Genomic DNA, 17,882 nt, shown 5'->3' with positions numbered 1-17,882 from the left:
CTGGAAAACAAGAAGAATTAAACTCACTCCAGTGTATCGGTCACGGGTCCTTGAGAAGCGAAGGAAAGACCGACACGTGTGCACATTCCATTTACGAGCGCGCGTGGAAGCGCGTGGAATACCTAATTTCACCGTAGTTTTGCGCGAAAAGCGATTGATCTTCCGCAAAAGAAGCACGTCTATTTTTGGGTGATCCCAACACGAAACGAAACCACTAAAAGTTGGCCCCATCTCCGTCCGGGCAGGGAGAGCATTAATTGGAATTGATGGACTTCTAATTCGGTATAAAATAGCCATTTTCATTCGCAAAGCACAAAAACCACAGAACTGATGTAAATGTACCCCCGCAAACGAACAAAGTTAACTAGAGCAGGACCTGAGGAAAGATTCTTCACCACCATAGTGAAGGCAATTGCCGAACAATTGGATTCCGTTCGACAGCTCGGATTTCAGGCGCACTTAGGAAGTGGACTTAATTACAGAACGAGCTCTGGCCAGCGCTTCTTGAGAAGAAAACGTAAAACACTCCTCAGGCGATAGCTATCAATCGACTATGGGATGGAGCAAAGAAGTGCTCTAATGTTTCCAGTTGTCGTTGCAAATAGCTTGCAGCTAATCGAGTTGTCGAGTGGTTTTGTTGGTTTGTCCGAGGGTGATGGTTGGGTGTCGATGGTCGATCGGTTTGAGGAATCTCGGAGAGATAATTCAATTATTTAAAGAGAATTACTGAAGGTATCGGTTTGGTAGGCCGAAACACAGGTATACGGTCAAATTCATATAAAACTAGTTGACCCGGTGAAGTCCCACCCCCAATTGATATTTTCATTAAAATAATTTCGTATACTCAAGTTCCCACAGAAATGATTTTTCTGTACGTGATATATATTCGTGGTATATAATTACTTTTTGGCATATAAACCGGATGCAGACTAAAACGCCAAAAACCTTTAATTGACTGTTCAAATCTGTTGCTTCCTTCTCTAGTTAAATCACAAGGAACGAACACCTTTATCGTTTTTAATTATATAGAAATAGTCCGGTGATGGCTGACGGGTGATATAAGCAAGGTGGGATGAAATACAGGGGGGTTAAAATAAACCCTCTACAGTAAAGTGACCAGATGGTCAGAGGTCTAACGCGGGACACAAAAAACAAAACGTTATGTGAAAATAAACCATAGTTTAGCGAATCTCATTTATTCGTGAGACTCTTAACATGTGTCCTTGCAATTAAACCTGATCTGTATTATTTCTTTTTGAGTATCGTCACTCAGTTGTGATTTTTCCGTGGATTACTGAAAATCACTCGCTCAGTCAGGGCATTTAAGCCTAGCAAGCATGATTAACATTCCACAATTTTCTTCAAATTACCGAATGGTATGCTCAAAAATTCCAGTCCATTTTTCATCGATTTTAGTGTTAACGTATCCATTAAAAATGGACTATTTTTGGATGACAAAAAAAAACTACAAAAAAATATTTATTGGAACAAATTTTGCTTAAATATTACGTTTATTAAGCCTACAATAAAAATGATTCAAGGCTGTTGATTCGTAGCAGCAGCACTGTCAAGCAACTTGATGATTTTTTCATACTTCCAAATCCACCCCATAGCAAAGGAGTTAGACATCTTGAGGCACTTTGTGTCCGCCAGATATAGCCGATCTGGTATTTACAACATCCTCTCCCTGTCGCTCATTAATCCGGGAGATCGAAGCAACCGGCCAAACGGTTAATGAGAATCTGGCCAAAATGGACATTCTTATGCGGAGCGTCAGACGAGACCGGCCGTATCTGAGCAGCAGGCAATCACCCAGAAGGAGTAGCTTCAGGTGCTGGTGAAAAACTTCTTTCCGGCGAAAGAAGTGAAAAACTTCTTTTCGTGCTCATAATGGAAGACGAGACGTACTTGATGCTAGAATTCAACGAATGGCAGGGGACATCAAGTTCTCGAAGAAGGTCCTTCTCTGATAGACGAAAAGGGAATGTCCGAACGAAGTACGAAGTGCTTGCCGAAAGTTGCGAAGGTGATGTGGTATTCATGCCGAATCTGGGATCTGCCCATTATGCCAAAAGATCACTGGAGAATGGATAATGGATCGGCTGGAGATAAATATTGTCGCGAAGACCGCCAACCTTCCCAACATCCCCCAGTTGCGACCGATAGAAAATTTTCGGGCGAATGGCCAAAATGGGGAGATAGCTGACTGCCAAAGACACGGAAAGGTGAAAGAACACGTCAACATACATCTTTTCATTGGCCATGATTGAGGTTCCGACCAACTTCCGTGAGGCCGCTCGGCGCTTCATTTGCGATACTTCATCAAAGAACTCTGCCTCTTCCCCTCATCTCACCCTCGCCCACCTTCGACAGCTAGTCGAACATCAGATGCTATCGCTGGTCATTATGCACAATGCTACAGTGCGTGCGACAACCCTCGGTTGAAACAATGATACCTCCTATCCATATTCCTAACCTGACCCGTCCCACAAAAATTCTTGCCCCTCTAACCTCGAGTAAACCGCGAGTAAATGGTCGAAACCTACTAAACATAAATTTAAGTTGAAATTTTGTATAAACAAATCTTGAATTGGCGGCTCCGCAAAGCTTATGTGACTGAGCCTTACAAATAAATGAACTGAAAAAAAACCCTCCCTTTTCCTGTCCAGTATACACTAGTTCTTCCGGTTTATTTGACACGTTAAGCCCTGACCGAGCTAGGGGACCAAAGATGAACTTTTCGTCTGACTCACGTTGGTCCGTGCGGATCAATAGGGAACTTTTATGAAAATCATATTCCAATTTTGTTTGTGTCGTTCCCAGTTAACACTCTCTGAACAAAAAGTCCACTATCGGTGCGATGAAACCAGCTCAACGTATTAATCGTTGAATGCATTGGAGGCACTCTTGAACAGTCTGCCAAATAAAAGTTTTATTTTGAGGTTTATTTTTTAAGAAAATCAACATGATCAAATTGTAATAATGCAATATATTGATATCGCGGGACATTTTCGTTCCTTTTGCCAAATGCGGGACGTTTCGCGGGACGTAATCTTACGCGGGACATTTTGTTGAAATGCGGGACTGTCCCGCGTAACGCGGGACGTCTGGTCACTTTACTCTACAGCCCAAGCCCGCCTTTAGACGGGCTTCGCGAAATCTCTCTTCAAATTATTCAGACATTATTTTCAATGTTCACCCCCACAAGAACGTCTTTATAATATTTTCATCTATCACACATACACATTGTTTTTATGCTGGCAGCTATCTGCTAGGAGTACTTTATGTTGAAAGTCGGAAATTTGAGATAAAAGTGGTGTAGGTTTGTTCAGATAAATAAAAAACTTGGGCGGTAGAGGGTTAAGTACGAAAAAACTCGGACACATTAAACACATTGTCTTTAAAGCAGAATAACAGTAGACATCGATTACCAACATAAAATCGTTTGTTTACAAAAAAATCCAGCAAAAATTTCCAAAACCCATGGTGTATACAGCCATTCCATGCCAAACTGATATAGTGGTTCTAGGATTTTCGTCAAAAGTGGTAGTTTTATTCTTTATCGCAAATTATGAAACCCGTATTTTTTTATTTTTTTGTTAGGGTGCCCATTTCCATTTTAGGGTGGTCTAAAAAAACCATTTTTTCGCATTTTTGCCAAAAATGACTTTTTTTCAAAAATTCATAACTTTTGAACTACTAGACCGATTCAGATGATCGACATATCAAATTAAACCCAATTACCTGGTAATTTTTAAAAAAAATACTATACCTGCAAAAAATTTGAATTCTGGTATCGCTATTATTGATTGTATCCATTTTTTATTGTTTTCATGGTCTAGGGACCAAAGGCGCTATAGTTTTTTTTTATTTTTTTGGAAAGCTGAGGATTTTTCGCACAACATATCTCGTAACCAGGGAAGCGTTTTTTTTTGTTTTCAAGTTATGATTTTTCAAGTTTGGCCGATGGTTCAAAGAATAATTTTCCCCTTTTTTCCTAAACATGACTTTCTTCAAAAATTTATTACTTTTGAACAGATGATCGACATATCAAATTAAAGCCTACTAGCTAGCTTTTTTTGAAAAAAAAAAACACATTTGCCAATTAATTGGATTATAATCACATACATCCAGTCTAGTCGCATAGAAATGTTGAACGTAAACTGAAAACATGTTTACTTTGAGAAATCATAACTTAAAAACGAAAAATAACACCTCTCTGGTATTCGGATACATTATGTGAAAAAACCTCAGCTTTCAGGAAAAAATATAAAAAAATATGGCGCCCGTGGTCCCGAAACGATGTAAGCCATAAAAACAAATATAATCAATAATTACAAAAACAAAATCCATTTTTATTCAGAGTGTAATATTTTTTTTAAACAAGACTAGCGCATTGGCTTTAATTTGATATATCGATCATCTGGAGATGGTCACCCTAACCAAAAAAATAAAAAAATACGGGTCTCACTGCCATAGAAACGAAGCAATACATTTCTGCATAATTCAAGAAAACTGAACCAAATTCGACATGTGGAGGTTTTAGGGGGCAAGAAACACTTTTAAAGGGGTTCAACACTCCTCCCATCTTTTTTGGGTGAGGGGGGAGGTGCTGTCATAGAAATGAAACACAAATTTCTGCATAACTTGAGAACTAATCAAGCAAATGGAACCAAATTAGGCATATGGAAGTTTTAGGGTACAATAAATGTTTCTATGGTGGTTAAACACTCCACTCCCCTCTCTAAGGGGAGGGCTGCCATACAAATGAAACACAAATTATAGGGGGCACATAAACACAAACTTCTGCACAACTCGAGAACTAATCAAGCACAATCTGGGATGTGAGGGTTTTTGGATATGAGAAATGTTTCTATGATGGTATGACACCTTTCCCTCCTCTGGAATGGAGAGAGGGTCCCATAAAACTATTACACGTATTTCAACCAAAAATATTCCAACCAAACATGACAATTGCAAATTTTCGGAAAACTCTGAAGCAACAAGGGAAAATTTGGAAAATTGAATTCCCATATGTTCTACGCACGATGTAGTAAAAAAGTATCGCCGAATGTGTTGATGAGAGCAGAACTCGAGGAAGGAATTGTCCGATTTAGGCCTGTCCTTATTCTATCATATTTTCTGTATAAAATATTTATTCCATGTAACGGAGAAACATGTTATTTGTAAGTGGTTCAAAAATCTTGAACGAGAATTTTGTCTGAAAATAATCTAATATTATAATGATGAATTTTGTTAGAAATACTACAAATTTTATAGTAAAAGGTAAATTCAATGGGTTCAATCAATGAACAGTTCTGTGATTGGACCCATGAACTTGCTCAAACGTAAGAAAACGTGAATGTTTGAAGGTATTGATAACAAAAAACAAATTTCGGGTGGGACGAAGTTTGCCGGGTCAGCTAGTTGTATATAACATTCATATGCCGAAGAAGCTGTCAACGAGGGAAGCGGCGAAAAACACACATGTTTTGTAACACTGCGTCTAAAAATTGAAGAAGAGGTCTGGATTGAGAAGTATTAAGGCCCAGATGGCGCCGAATAGGAATACAAAGCAGAATTTACAGGAAACTAATGATGGCTATGAACGACAAAACGCACTTACTAGCTGTTTCCAATCAAATACCCGGGAAGAAATCTATACCTTAATCCTTTTTTTTTTGACGTGGGACTAAGTCTAACCGGAATATATGGAGGGTAAAATGAAAACCTAAACACAGAACATGCAGGAAAAAATGAAAGATTTCGAATGCTTATAGCTCGAACATTTCGTACTGGATAGGAGAGATGTTTGCATCACTTGATAGGGAATATTTCTACGCATCTATCGCAACTAACACAATGTTGTTTTTCATTAGATAAACAATTGAATAACTGTAAAATATTAGGCGTTATCTAAACGCCCTAACTGCATCGTTTTGATTGGCCCGATTTACGGTTTCCCTAACACAGCCATCAAAACCAAGCAGCCTTGGGAAAATCGGCATTGCAAATACATGAAAGTAGGGGGACTTTTGTTCTCATCGAAAAATGTTCCCTAACACAGACTTTAAAACCAAGCAGCGAAATCGGCATTGCAAGCACACGAAAGAGCCTAGAGGCGAGTGAACTGAAAAGTTTAAACCCTCTTAAAGCCAAAAAGAAGAAAAAGAACACACGAAAGTAGGGGGAGCTTTTGTTCCCACCGAAATGTGTTCCCTAATAGAGATTTCTAAACCAAGGTGCCTGGAGAAATCGGTATTTCAAATTCATGCAAGTCGGGGGTATTTTTGTTCCGACTGGAATGTGTTTCCCTAACACAGACTTCAAATCCATGAAGCGTGGGGAAATCGGCATTGCGAATTCATACAAATCGGGGGTATTTTTGTTCCGATTGAAATGTGTTTCCCTAACACAGACTTCAAAACCGAGGTTTCTGGGGAAATCGGCTCTGCAAATAAATGCAAACTGCGAGTACTTTTGTCCTCGCTTGCCTTTGTGCAGAGTGGAATATGTCTGTCCTAACATGATCTTCTAAACTTAGGAACCTGGGAAAATCGTGCAGCCACTAGAAGCGAATGAACTTCCCAGTTTCAAGCAAATTCGAGATTCGAGAAGTATGTACACTTTTGGGATGTAAACTTCAGAGGGAAATGTAAAATAAAATAATCGTTTGATAATTTTTTTTTTGTCTTTATTGGAAAGATTTTCAGCCTTAGACTGGTTCATCAAACGTTTAATAATTCTTCCGTACATATATTTTGTTCTAGTCATCATACCAAACGTAAAAGGTCCGTCATTAAATTTACTTGTAACGAAGAACAATCAATCACAATAAATGAATTGACTTTACACGGCATTTGTTCATTTTTTTCACTCACAGAGCAAATATATTGAACTCAATTGAATTTGGAAACTGTTTCATTCAATCAAGAATTTAATCAATACAAACGAATGATTGCTAAGCTAAGGTAGTTCCACGTGAACCTTGCGGTTATATCATAGATATAACCCACTAATTTTTTTATCCCATTTATTTATTTATCAGGCTCATTAGCATTTTATCTGTAACAGAGCCGGGTTTTTATCGTGTACATGTACATATGTTTATGTTTCTATAAATTGTAAATTACACAGTAGAAGTAGTAGCCATTTAGGCGTTGTGTTTTCTGTTCCATTACATTATGCTAAATTACACTGTAGTAGCCATTTAGGCGTAAGGGTATTCTATCTGTTCTTCCATTGTTCCAAGCAGACCGAACAGCGGAGACAGTTGATATTGATCATTGTTGGGTTATTTATAGAACAGCAGACCGATGTTTCTTGCAGAGCAGAGCAGTTGTATGGATGAATCAATCTTTGTTCCACCGTGGATCGATCTCCATAGCTGATGATGGTTGCGTGGACGTAGTTATTCTATAACAACACAAAGATGGTCAATTGAGGGCCCTGAGTTTGAACTCACGATCGATCGCTTAGTAAGCGAACGCGTAACCAAGTGGCTACGAAGACCCCCCTCCTTAATCCTTGCCTGGCAAACAATATGCAGTAGTCGACTTGAAAGCAAAACTTTCGTTACTTCTGGAACCAGGAGGAGAAGTTCCTACGAAAGAGATTATCGTGTTTCGTGAAGCAGTTGCCTTTTCTGGCCGGACTTGACAACCTGCCACTGAACAGTGGTCGAACGAACAAGGAATTTGGCAGCCAAACAAGTGAGAGCACGCATAAAATGCATTAAACCTCAATAAAACAAGACTTTCGCGTCCGGTACCATTATTTGTCTTGAGTAGTCAATCACACAAGAACGTTCTTGTGTTCCTACTTAGTTTATCTAAGAAGTAAAAATTGAAATCATAGAAGGAGAAATAGCATTGCAGAATGAAATGAAGAAAGACAAAAAGAACGAATAAAAAAAACGAGAGATCCTGTTTCCATGCCAATCGATAGAAAGATAGACATTGAACGATAGAAAATAAGACGCATCTTTGAAACTCAGCAAGATTCTCGTATCCGAATTCTTATGTGTTCAACCTTTAATCGGCATAAGAAGGAGAAAGGATATTACACAAAAAAGAAAGAAAGGAAGAAAGACAAAACGAACGAAGGAAAGAATAAGCAAAGAAGGAAGAAAAAAAAGAGAGAATGAAAGAAAAGAAGGAAGGAAAGGAAGGCATTGAATGCTTGAAAGAAAAATAGAAAAGATGAAAGGACGAGAGAAATAAAACAGAAAAGAAAGAAGGAAGTAAAGAAAGAAAGCGAACTGGAAGAAAGAAAGAAAGAAAGTAGAAACGAAAGATCGAAAGACAGACATTGAAAATAGAACGCATCTTTACAACTCAGCAAGATTCTCGTCTACGGGTTTCTACGTGCTCAACCTTTAATTGGCATAAAAAGAAGATAGAAAGATAGAAAAGATTAAAGAAAGAGAGAAAGATAAAAAAAGAAAAGTAAGAACGAAATATCGAGAGATAGACATTGAACGATTAATGATGATATCATTATGATACAGGTCGGATTCGATTATATACAGACTCGATTATATGTGATTCGATTACATACAATTTTGGACTCGATTATACACAGTTTTAAAAAAAAATTCAAATTTCAAATATGACTTATTTCAAGAAAAAAAAGTAACCTTTCACCGTTAAGGTGGAATTAAAGTGGCTATGATATGTACGGTGGTGTAATCGTGATTTTTGAAGATTTTGCTTGAATTTTCACCAGGAATTGTTTATATCAATATTGCAGCGAAATTAGGAAATATAGAAGTTGGGTGTCAAAGAACAAATGGTAGAGCGGTTTGAGAGTTTTAATTTGATTGATAAAAACAATCAAGCTTAATATGAGTTTTTAGGATAAAATCAATAATAACACATTAAAAATTACTAACTTTTAAGTTTTCACTTCCAAAATGTTATTTTAATCCACTCATTTAGATGTTCCACTACTTTATCCTGTACTTAAATTTCTCATCTTTCAAATGGAAGCAACAGAATCGTCTTCCGTAGCGTACTTTTTAATGTAGAGCCGGTTTGAGGCAACAGAGTCCGATACAAAAAAAAGTTTCATAACTCTATCATTGTTGAGATTCTAACACATACGTAGAAGGATTTTTTTCCATCAAATATGATCGTCTATCACCTCCTGAGGGATTCTGGATTAATTTTTTTTTTTCCATGTGAGAAAGGTGTTTTCTGACTTTAAGGGGATGAATCAAAAATTATTCTTTTATATTCTCAAAACGAAAAATATATGCATAAAAAACGAATAAAAAATCGTTTTTGGATAGAAGGGAAGAAATCATTTTTCGGACCACCCTAAAATGGAAATGGGCACCCTAATAAAAAAAAATACGGGTCTATTTTTTTTCATTGAATCGTTTATTTTTACAGGCTCATTTACATAAGTTTAAAGGAGCCAAACTCCTATCTGTATTGTTAGAAGTATATAGAAACATCACACTCAATTCTTAAGCCTATCTCATATCTAATATGTATTTACATTTCACCTTATTCTGTTGTTAGTAAGAAGGGATTTGATTTCTCGCGAAGGAAAAGGAGAATATAAGGATATAAGGACAATCAGACACGAAGATCGATAACTTTTAGGAAGACATATATTTGGGATATGTAATCAAGGTCTAACCGAGCCAACACATCTCTCACCGACACATTGGGCTGCGTTCCTCTGGCCCGAAGAGAGTTCTCTAAATTCGATCTGGCAACAAGATACACCTCGCACTACAAAACAACGTGTTCGATGTCGTGGTAACCTTGGCCACAAGCACAGATATTGCTATCGGCAAGATTAAAACGAAAGAGTAGCGCGTCTAACGAACAGTGATTGGACATGAGTCGAGAGAAGGTGCCAATAAAGTCCCGACTCAAGTCCAGACTTTTGAACCATGGTTTGAGGCTAACCTTAGGGATAATCGAGTGAAGCCACCGGCCCAATTCATCTTCGTTCCACTTACGTTGCCAGTTAGCGAGGGTATTTTTACGGACTTAAGAATAAAATTCATTGAAGACGATTTGACGCTGATAAATATCGCCTTCAATTGCACCTACCGTTGCCAATGAGTCAGCCCTCTCATTACCCACGGGTCTAATGTTTTGCGATAAAGGAAAAAAATACCACTTTTGATGAAAATCTAACCTCTACATCGGTTTGGCATGGAATGGCTGAATTATGAAACAACGTAATATGGAATATGAAATTTTCCTGAGTATTTTTCCATAAAGAATATCCGAATTGCACTAATCCATATGTTGAGAACTTGAACTTGCCACTTGAAATACAATGTAGGCAGGATACTTAGATTCGTGACCTCAATCAGCTCTCAAGAAAAATGACGCATCAAATGCTCCATCGTGAAGGCAAAATCTTTCCTGGAACATTTGGACCGTCTCGTGACGAGTGATAAAAAATATACCCCAAGTTGTGGCAATTTTTATTTTCGGGCCGCCTTCTCGTGCAATCAAAATGTGTTTAATAATTTCACTTAGAAGGAACGAAACAGTCTACGCAATATTCAAATTCCTCTCGATTAGCATCCCCCCAAAGGAGTACTTCCTCGGAGTGGGGTGGGGCGCAATGAAATTCGCATCCATTATGGGGCAATTCCTCAAGGTACCATAATCGTTTATCTACCGCCCACAGTCACTCGACCAAACATTATCGTTTCACGCGGGGGGCTCAATTTATTTAAATTCCGATAATAAAACCCGATTACAAATTTCGAATAGAATATTCACGAAAGCGAAAAAAAGGGTACCCGATGCGTTGGGGGGAAGGAATTCTAATAACGAGCCGGAGAGCCCAAAAAAATCGGGACCGAATCACAGGAACAAAAGACCTCCCCCCCGCACAACACATAGACTTTGATGAGGGTGTAAAAGTTTTCGAGATTACCGACACAAAAACAGCGGTCCGGCTTTCGGTTGGCATGCGAAAGTTTTTTTTTGGAAAAAAAATCTCTCCCGGGCTACGGCACGTAATTAGTACCGAAAAGTCATCGCTAAAAACCCGGCTCATACAGCGAGATTTTCCGCGAATTCGTCAGGCACCCGATGATGATTGAAAGTTGCTCAATTGGAACGAAAAAGTTTTCTCATAGCGTTCGAATTGATTTGAACTTTCGAAATTCTCACAAATCATTCAGTTCGAACAGCTGCGGAGCTGCGGAGAAATTGAAACATTTTCCAACGAGCACATTGTCTTGGCGATATTTCGGATTCCGATCTCGCAAACGACACACTCTCTGTGTGCAAGATGTAGTGCCGATGGTGCTCATCTATTTGTCGTTTCAGCATTACCGCCCCCCCCCCCCTTCATTAACATCAGCGGGATTTGTTGGAAAATCTGACGAGAACCTAGTGCGGCGGGAAATTTGCAAGCGCAGCAACAGCAGCGGCACACCATGGATGGAATCTTCTTCGTTCTGCGCTCGGAAGCTGCAGACAGATAAGCGAGGAAGTCATCTGTGGGAGACGACAGTGGAAGTGCTCATGCATATGGATGAGCGATTCGTTTCAGCCACATCTACATGCTCTCCCAAGCTTCCCCCCAATACTTTCCGGGTGAAATTGATCACCAACCAAGGCGCTTTCGGGGATGGCAGCTTCCTCTGATACGGCTGTCAGCAAGTCAAATGCTGATTGGAAATAGTTTCACCAGGATCATGGCTTTGAGTGTCACGAAAAAAGCGAACAATCAACATGAGTGGAAGAATGTTTCCTAAATCAAAACACCCATTGATTCTCCCGAACCCCCCTCGAGTTCAGATGGCGTTGCCATGAATGCCAGATTCAATTAGAGGATAAACTTGGCAACAGTTCTGCCCCTCACAGCAGATTTTCAACCAGAAGAGTAACGAGTTATGATGATTCGTGAATAACATTCACCAAAAACGACAAAAAAAAACAACGTGACACACTTACCGGATGTACTGAGGCCGGGACTGGCGGTGAATTTGGCGACGTCGACGATTTTCACCGCAAACTGCTGGTTCGATTCCCGATGAATGCACCGGCGAACGATCGAGAAGGGACCCCTGGAAGGAAACGTACAGAAAGGAAAACAAATTAGTTCATGACCATGACCGAAATGTAACGAGGGTGTCGTCGGGGTACAACCACGGTGAATGTTGTTCTCATGATGTTAAAAGTGCGCAACACAAGCACCCAGGAATCAGCTGGGTTTTGTCTAGTTTACTTGCAGGAAAAGTTTGCTGTTTGTGTTTTCCTTGACTGTTCCGTCGGATTGTTTGGGAAATAAATTCAAATGAGTGCACGGGTGCATGGATCCATGCTACTTACGGTAAGTTTATGTTACAATTGAGTCAGTTCAGCTATTCAGGAAATAATTTCATTATACACTGTGGTGCAAAAATGATCGAATGTTCGTGTCATTGCAGCAAAAATTTTCAGGGGAAAAAAACTCAAGTATTCAACTTTTCGAGCGGTCAATTTCACATTTTTTTTGTTTATTTAAGGCAGTATTCTAGTCTAGAAATTTAAAAAAAATCAAAAAATTTTTCCTTCATTTTTCTGTAGTTTATGCATTCAAGAATATACCCTAGAAAGGACTTATCGAAATTCCCATTATTTACCGAGTTAGAGCCATTTTAGTGATGCTGTATTTAACCTCGTACGGCCATAACAATGAACTTCAAACGCGTTCTACTCAAGTTCTACCGAACCGATTTATGTCGAATATATATGAATACAATCAGTATGCATCTCTCTATCGCATGAACCTCTGAAAAATAATATTTTTTAAATTTTACCATTTTAAAAAAAAATCGAGAAACGTGTAGCATGTACCACAAATTACTTTGGAGAACCCCTCGTACTATTTTCTTCAGCTCAGAATCAACAGCGGTGTGTGCTTCTGAGTGTCTTTCTCTGTGTAGAATGAGATGCATGGCAATGCGAGTGCCGTTCCCATTTTCGATTTGGGCGGCTGACCATATTGAGTGCCAGGTGTAACTCGGCGGCTCAATTTAGCCAGGACGCAGAGCACCAACACATGCCTCGTAGACTTTTTTTTCATTTTCTGTTTTTTTCCCCCAAGTGGAAAGAGTCTTTCGGCGGGTTTTCTTGTTCTTGGAAACCTAAAACCGGCCAGCGACTCGACTTAAACTGCGCTCGGGAGATGAAAAGACAATTGCCCGCGAACGTTTGAAAGCGGGACAAATCCAAGCACAGAACGACTACGGAATTGCTAACATCGTTAACAATTGCGTAGTTCCGGTTCCATTGAATATCTGGCTGATCTGAGGATCGAAAAGTGTGGTCGCCCATTCCGACTTTGTCAGTGGAAGAAGGCAGAAGCGGTCAGTAATTGTGTACCGCGTAGTAAAAGATTGAAGGTAATAGACGGAGTTTAGTGCATCGCAGTTAGTATTTTTCAAAGTTTTTCCTTTTTTTCCGTTATTTTCATTAGTGTGATTAGATTAGCGTGATTAGCATAAGTGTATCAGTGTATCATTGTTACGCTGAAAGGGATAGATACTCTCCAGTGCACCAGCAAATTAAATTGGAGGTAAGATCAAACACGTGGCATGTGGCATGACTAAGTTTGTAATATATGTGGCATTTGTGTGGTGTTTCGTTTCTGCTGTTAACGTTTAGGGAGTACCGCTACTGACCCCACGTACGAGGTCCGGAATTTTGCCGCCACACTCGTCAATTCTGGTGGCCGCGCGGAGCGCTTACGCAAAACGGCACTCGCGCAAGAAAGGAAATCATCACAGGGTACGCAGCACGGAGCCATCACTCGTCCGTGTGTGGACTCGAGATTCATTGTCCCGTTCATCGTCTGCAGCGAACGACGGTAAAGCAGAACCACGTAAATCCTAGGTCGTGAGTACAAATCTATTTATTTCCGTAACTAATACATGCGCATGTAGGGAATAAATAGAGACAGAAAAACCACACAAAACTAACGAATGCCACACGAAACAAAAGCCACACTAAGTTGAAGCGTGTTCTGGATGATCCGATATCGATGGTGAGCACATGCCCATCGGTATAGAAGAACGCTTGGTCGAGGTGCAAACGTAGTGTAGATAGGAAATGCGCAGTTCCGAACCTCAGGGTCCGATGTTCGAAACCCGAGGGAAAATAAAATAAAAATATGTATATGTTTAAATTAAGGTTGTTGAAATAATCATGTTTGTATAAAATTATATCGTCTGTAGTTGAATGCTGTTTGAATATATACATGAGTTTGTTATGGGGAAAAATGTATGTAATTGATTAAATCGAGTTTCGTTTGATAAAATAAATGTCGTTAAAGTTTGTTTAGGAAAGTTCTGCATATTTACTGGCTTTGCGGTGTAGCCTAAAACCCGTCAATACGATTAATTGTGTAGTGAGGTCACACGAGTCCTGGGTTGGGACTCCTTTCTGTTACGGAAATCTTCAACCCCCGCTTCCCATTCTGAAGCTGGTTCAAGGTGGGTGGGAGATCATCATTGAGTAGATCCAGTGATGATAATTTCAGAATAAACGGTGTTCATTGAGAACCACCGGAGTGAATTTCTATTGCTTTAGATTCGGAACGCGGACAAACGGTGTCGCGGGTCTCTCTTTGGAGCGCAGCCAACAGTCGCGGAACAAACCGGGTTTAGCGACAAAAGGACAAACCCGCCCTCAGGTGTTGGGTGTCTCAAAGCCGGGCAACGACAGCAAACACGGCGGCTGGTCTCCTCTTCGCGGGAGTGGCGCTTAAGCCAGCCGCTTATCTACGAAAAAGCCCCGGTAGCGACTGGCTCGCACGCTTTCACAGCGTCGCGGGTTACAAACGTAAGAAAAAACGTTTTTGACTTGTCCGAGGTTCATGTGATAACGGCATCTTTACTGATTCAGAATCTGTTAGATTTGTTTATTTCAGATAACCAGAAGGGCTGGAATCGTGTACGCCATGGCACAACTTTTTTTTGAACCTTCTCACTTTATCAGCTTGTAACCATTTTAATCACGAATATTTTTTCTTCGTTCAATTTTTGTTTTAATGATAATGATATAATGAATCGTAAAAATAGTCTTTGTTTTATTTATACGGAGCTCGAAAAAAGTCCGAAATTCGTGTCTCTACACTAGAATACCCCCTTAATGAATCATTCTTCAGGTTTACATTACACAGTTGATGATCTCATGTCTCATTTCAAAAAAATAAGAAATAATAAAACAAAAACAACAGGGAATTCACAAATTAACGTGCAAAATTCATCGGACAAAGAAAGATTTCGGACAAAAGAGATTTTTCATTGTTTTTTTATCCAGTTAGAAATACAAAGAATTGACTTGTTTAGAATAGTTTCCCATGCTTGCTTTCTGTTTGAAATCTCCTCCTGCTGAACAGCTCGTTCAATTTAATCCCACAGATGCTCGATTGGGTTTAAGTCTGTGCTTTGGGGCGGATGGTCCAGTACATTGATGTCTTTTTCCTCCAAATGACCGGTCACAAGTCTTGACTTATGCTTGGGATCATTGTCGTGCATGAACGTAAAGTTGCTGCCGAGCCGGTACATTTTTGTTGTTTTATTGACTACGTCTTTGATTTCTATATAGGGGGTCACTCGACGGAATTTAAAATGAGTCATGTAACAATTCATTAAAGGATTTCAAACGCATATTACGCAAAATCGTTCTTGCAGTATATGTTATGTTGTATCCCACAAGACAGGAAATCGATTTTTTCGGGCATTTTTGACGTAGGACTACGTCTTTGATTTCTATATAGGGGGGTCACTCTACGAAAAATGTAACGTTTACTAAGAGTTTTCAAATGCATATTACGCTGAATCGTTCTTACGATATATGTTATAATACATACCATTAGACGGCAAATTTATCCAGCTTTTTTTTCGCCTGAGACATCAACAGTGAAAATAATAAAACTAGTGACCAATTTAACAAGTAAAGGAGATATGTTGTGCGAACGGATGCGAAGGTAAATAATGTATTATGCATTCTTTCTTTCAACTTTTTATGAATGTTGTGTGCAACGTAAAATTGTGCTCAATAATTCGTTCTATCAAAAAAAAAGCAAGACCTTTTTCAACATGTTGGACAATCAGATGCAAGATTTCATACATCACTCAAATACAATTAATACAAGATTTCATCAAAGCAACGAGGAAAGTGTCACCCATACAGTGATCGTATGTTAATTGGACCGGAACATCAATACAATTATCGAATATTACTCGCTAACTGGATTGCAAAACAGCAAAAGCTATACTTCAAATTGAAGATGACATCTGTTATTGATACATGATACTTTTAAGCGAGTCTCATTTGGGCTGCGGCAACATGGGCAGTTGTACAGCGAAAAATTATACCAATACTAGGAGGATGGCAGCGATTATCATGTGAGGACTTATTGAGATCGGCATTACATCGCATCAAATCGCAAATGAAACGAAATGAAATATTAATAATCTTCATGACTCATATTCATAATTCTCAATGACTCAATTTCTTCTATGATAGATTGAGCAGTAGAACCAATACAACTCGATTGTGATAGTCTGTAAACGAATATTATTTCACCGAAAATGCCTTGCCGATGCCTTAGAATAAGACTAATAATAAGAATAAGACAATGGAAAGAAATCACAATACCATAGCTATCCATTGAAAATAAAGCAACTTCTTGATTTCATGTGCATTTCACCTCAAAATATCACGAAATCGTAAATATTTTCAACTTGTTTTTTGTTTCTTCCCTATAAACTTCATATTCAATGCAATCAATGATGATATATATTTTTTCGTTTACCGATCCACACATACTTCATATATCATTCCCCCCCCGTTATGTGTCACACTGATATTCGTTAATCGTTTTCAGTTAGACAGTTGAACTTCCTGCCAGAAGCTAGGGCTACTATTTGGATTTTCAAAAGGGTTAAACTAACAGATTTCCGAACAATAAAAAGAATTACATTAAAAAAAACAACTGTTCTGAACAATCACAGTCATACGTCAAACTTCCGTCCGTGCCCCTAGGCTCAGACCCTTCTACTTTTTTTTTGTTTAAAACACGAATAGTGAATATAGTAGCAAAAGCAAACAATTTGATAATTAAAATGAGTATATTATTTCGATGTCACTAGCCACTTGGCTTCCCCCACAACGCAATGAGTCAGCTTTTTGCCTACAATTCGGGCGTTAGCTCACATTGTGAATCGATGCGTGTTATGAATTATTCTCCATTTGACGGTTATAGACATTTATCTGTTGGCTGAACACATGAAGGAATAATCTTGGAATGATCTTGGATGGGTTTACTCTATTCTCCCTAAATATTTGACGTGAGCCTGGCTCGAAAGGTGATACATTGATAGAGATTTTATTAGTTCGATGTTCAGGTATTGTTAAATCAATTCGTGGTCAATGCAATTTTTCACCGTGTAGGTCTTGCTACTAACTATTTAGGTAATTGTGGTCTAGAATATCATGATATCGAGCATGTTGTTTGGTAAAGTAGAAAATGAAATTAAATAATTAAACTGACTGCTGCTTTAGAGGTTTCGAAAGGGTATACTCAACACATGTCAGATCATGATAACTTAAATAGCCGCGATCTCAATACAGGGAGGACGCAATTATATACAGGCTCTGATTTCTTTTGACTGTATATAATCGAATCCTGTATATAATGGAGTCAACAAAAAAAATAATTTGTTTTTATACATATATTTTCGAATATAAAAGAAGAATTAAATTTTGGATTCATCCCCTTAAAGTCATAAAATACCTTTCTCATATAAAAATCCGAATTTTTTCAAAAGATGATAGAAGATCATATTTAATGAAAAAAATTCTTCTACGCATATGTTCGAATTCCAACAATGGCAGAATAAT

General features: G+C 38.7%; 1 protein-coding gene and 1 long non-coding RNA gene across 17 annotated transcripts in view; one reads left to right on the top strand and one right to left on the bottom strand.

Annotated features, from left to right (window-relative positions):
• LOC129776923 (peripheral plasma membrane protein CASK) overlaps window positions 1-17,882 on the bottom strand; it is an 858,562-nt gene that overhangs the window by 722,675 nt on the left and 118,005 nt on the right. For all 15 annotated transcript variants that reach the window (XM_055782870.1, XM_055782878.1, XM_055782933.1 and 12 more), the window contains exon 2: window positions 11,943-12,055. In XM_055782870.1, the coding sequence (XP_055638845.1) occupies window positions 11,943-12,055 (113 nt within the window). The remainder of the gene's footprint in view (window positions 1-11,942; window positions 12,056-17,882) is intronic.
• On the top strand, window positions 13,242-14,238 carry LOC129777010 (uncharacterized). Of its 2 annotated transcripts, XR_008743192.1 has the most exons (4): window positions 13,242-13,375; window positions 13,450-13,548; window positions 13,638-13,865; window positions 13,916-14,238. It is a non-coding gene; the product is annotated as an uncharacterized LOC129777010 (long non-coding RNA). The 2 variants fall into 2 exon arrangements; XR_008743191.1 differs by having other exon boundaries at window positions 13,638-14,238.

Source organism: Toxorhynchites rutilus, chromosome 1, assembly GCF_029784135.1.
Source record: "Toxorhynchites rutilus septentrionalis strain SRP chromosome 1, ASM2978413v1, whole genome shotgun sequence".
Taxonomy (NCBI): domain Eukaryota; kingdom Metazoa; phylum Arthropoda; class Insecta; order Diptera; family Culicidae; genus Toxorhynchites; species Toxorhynchites rutilus.
This window is presented reverse-complemented; position numbering and strand designations above follow the sequence as displayed.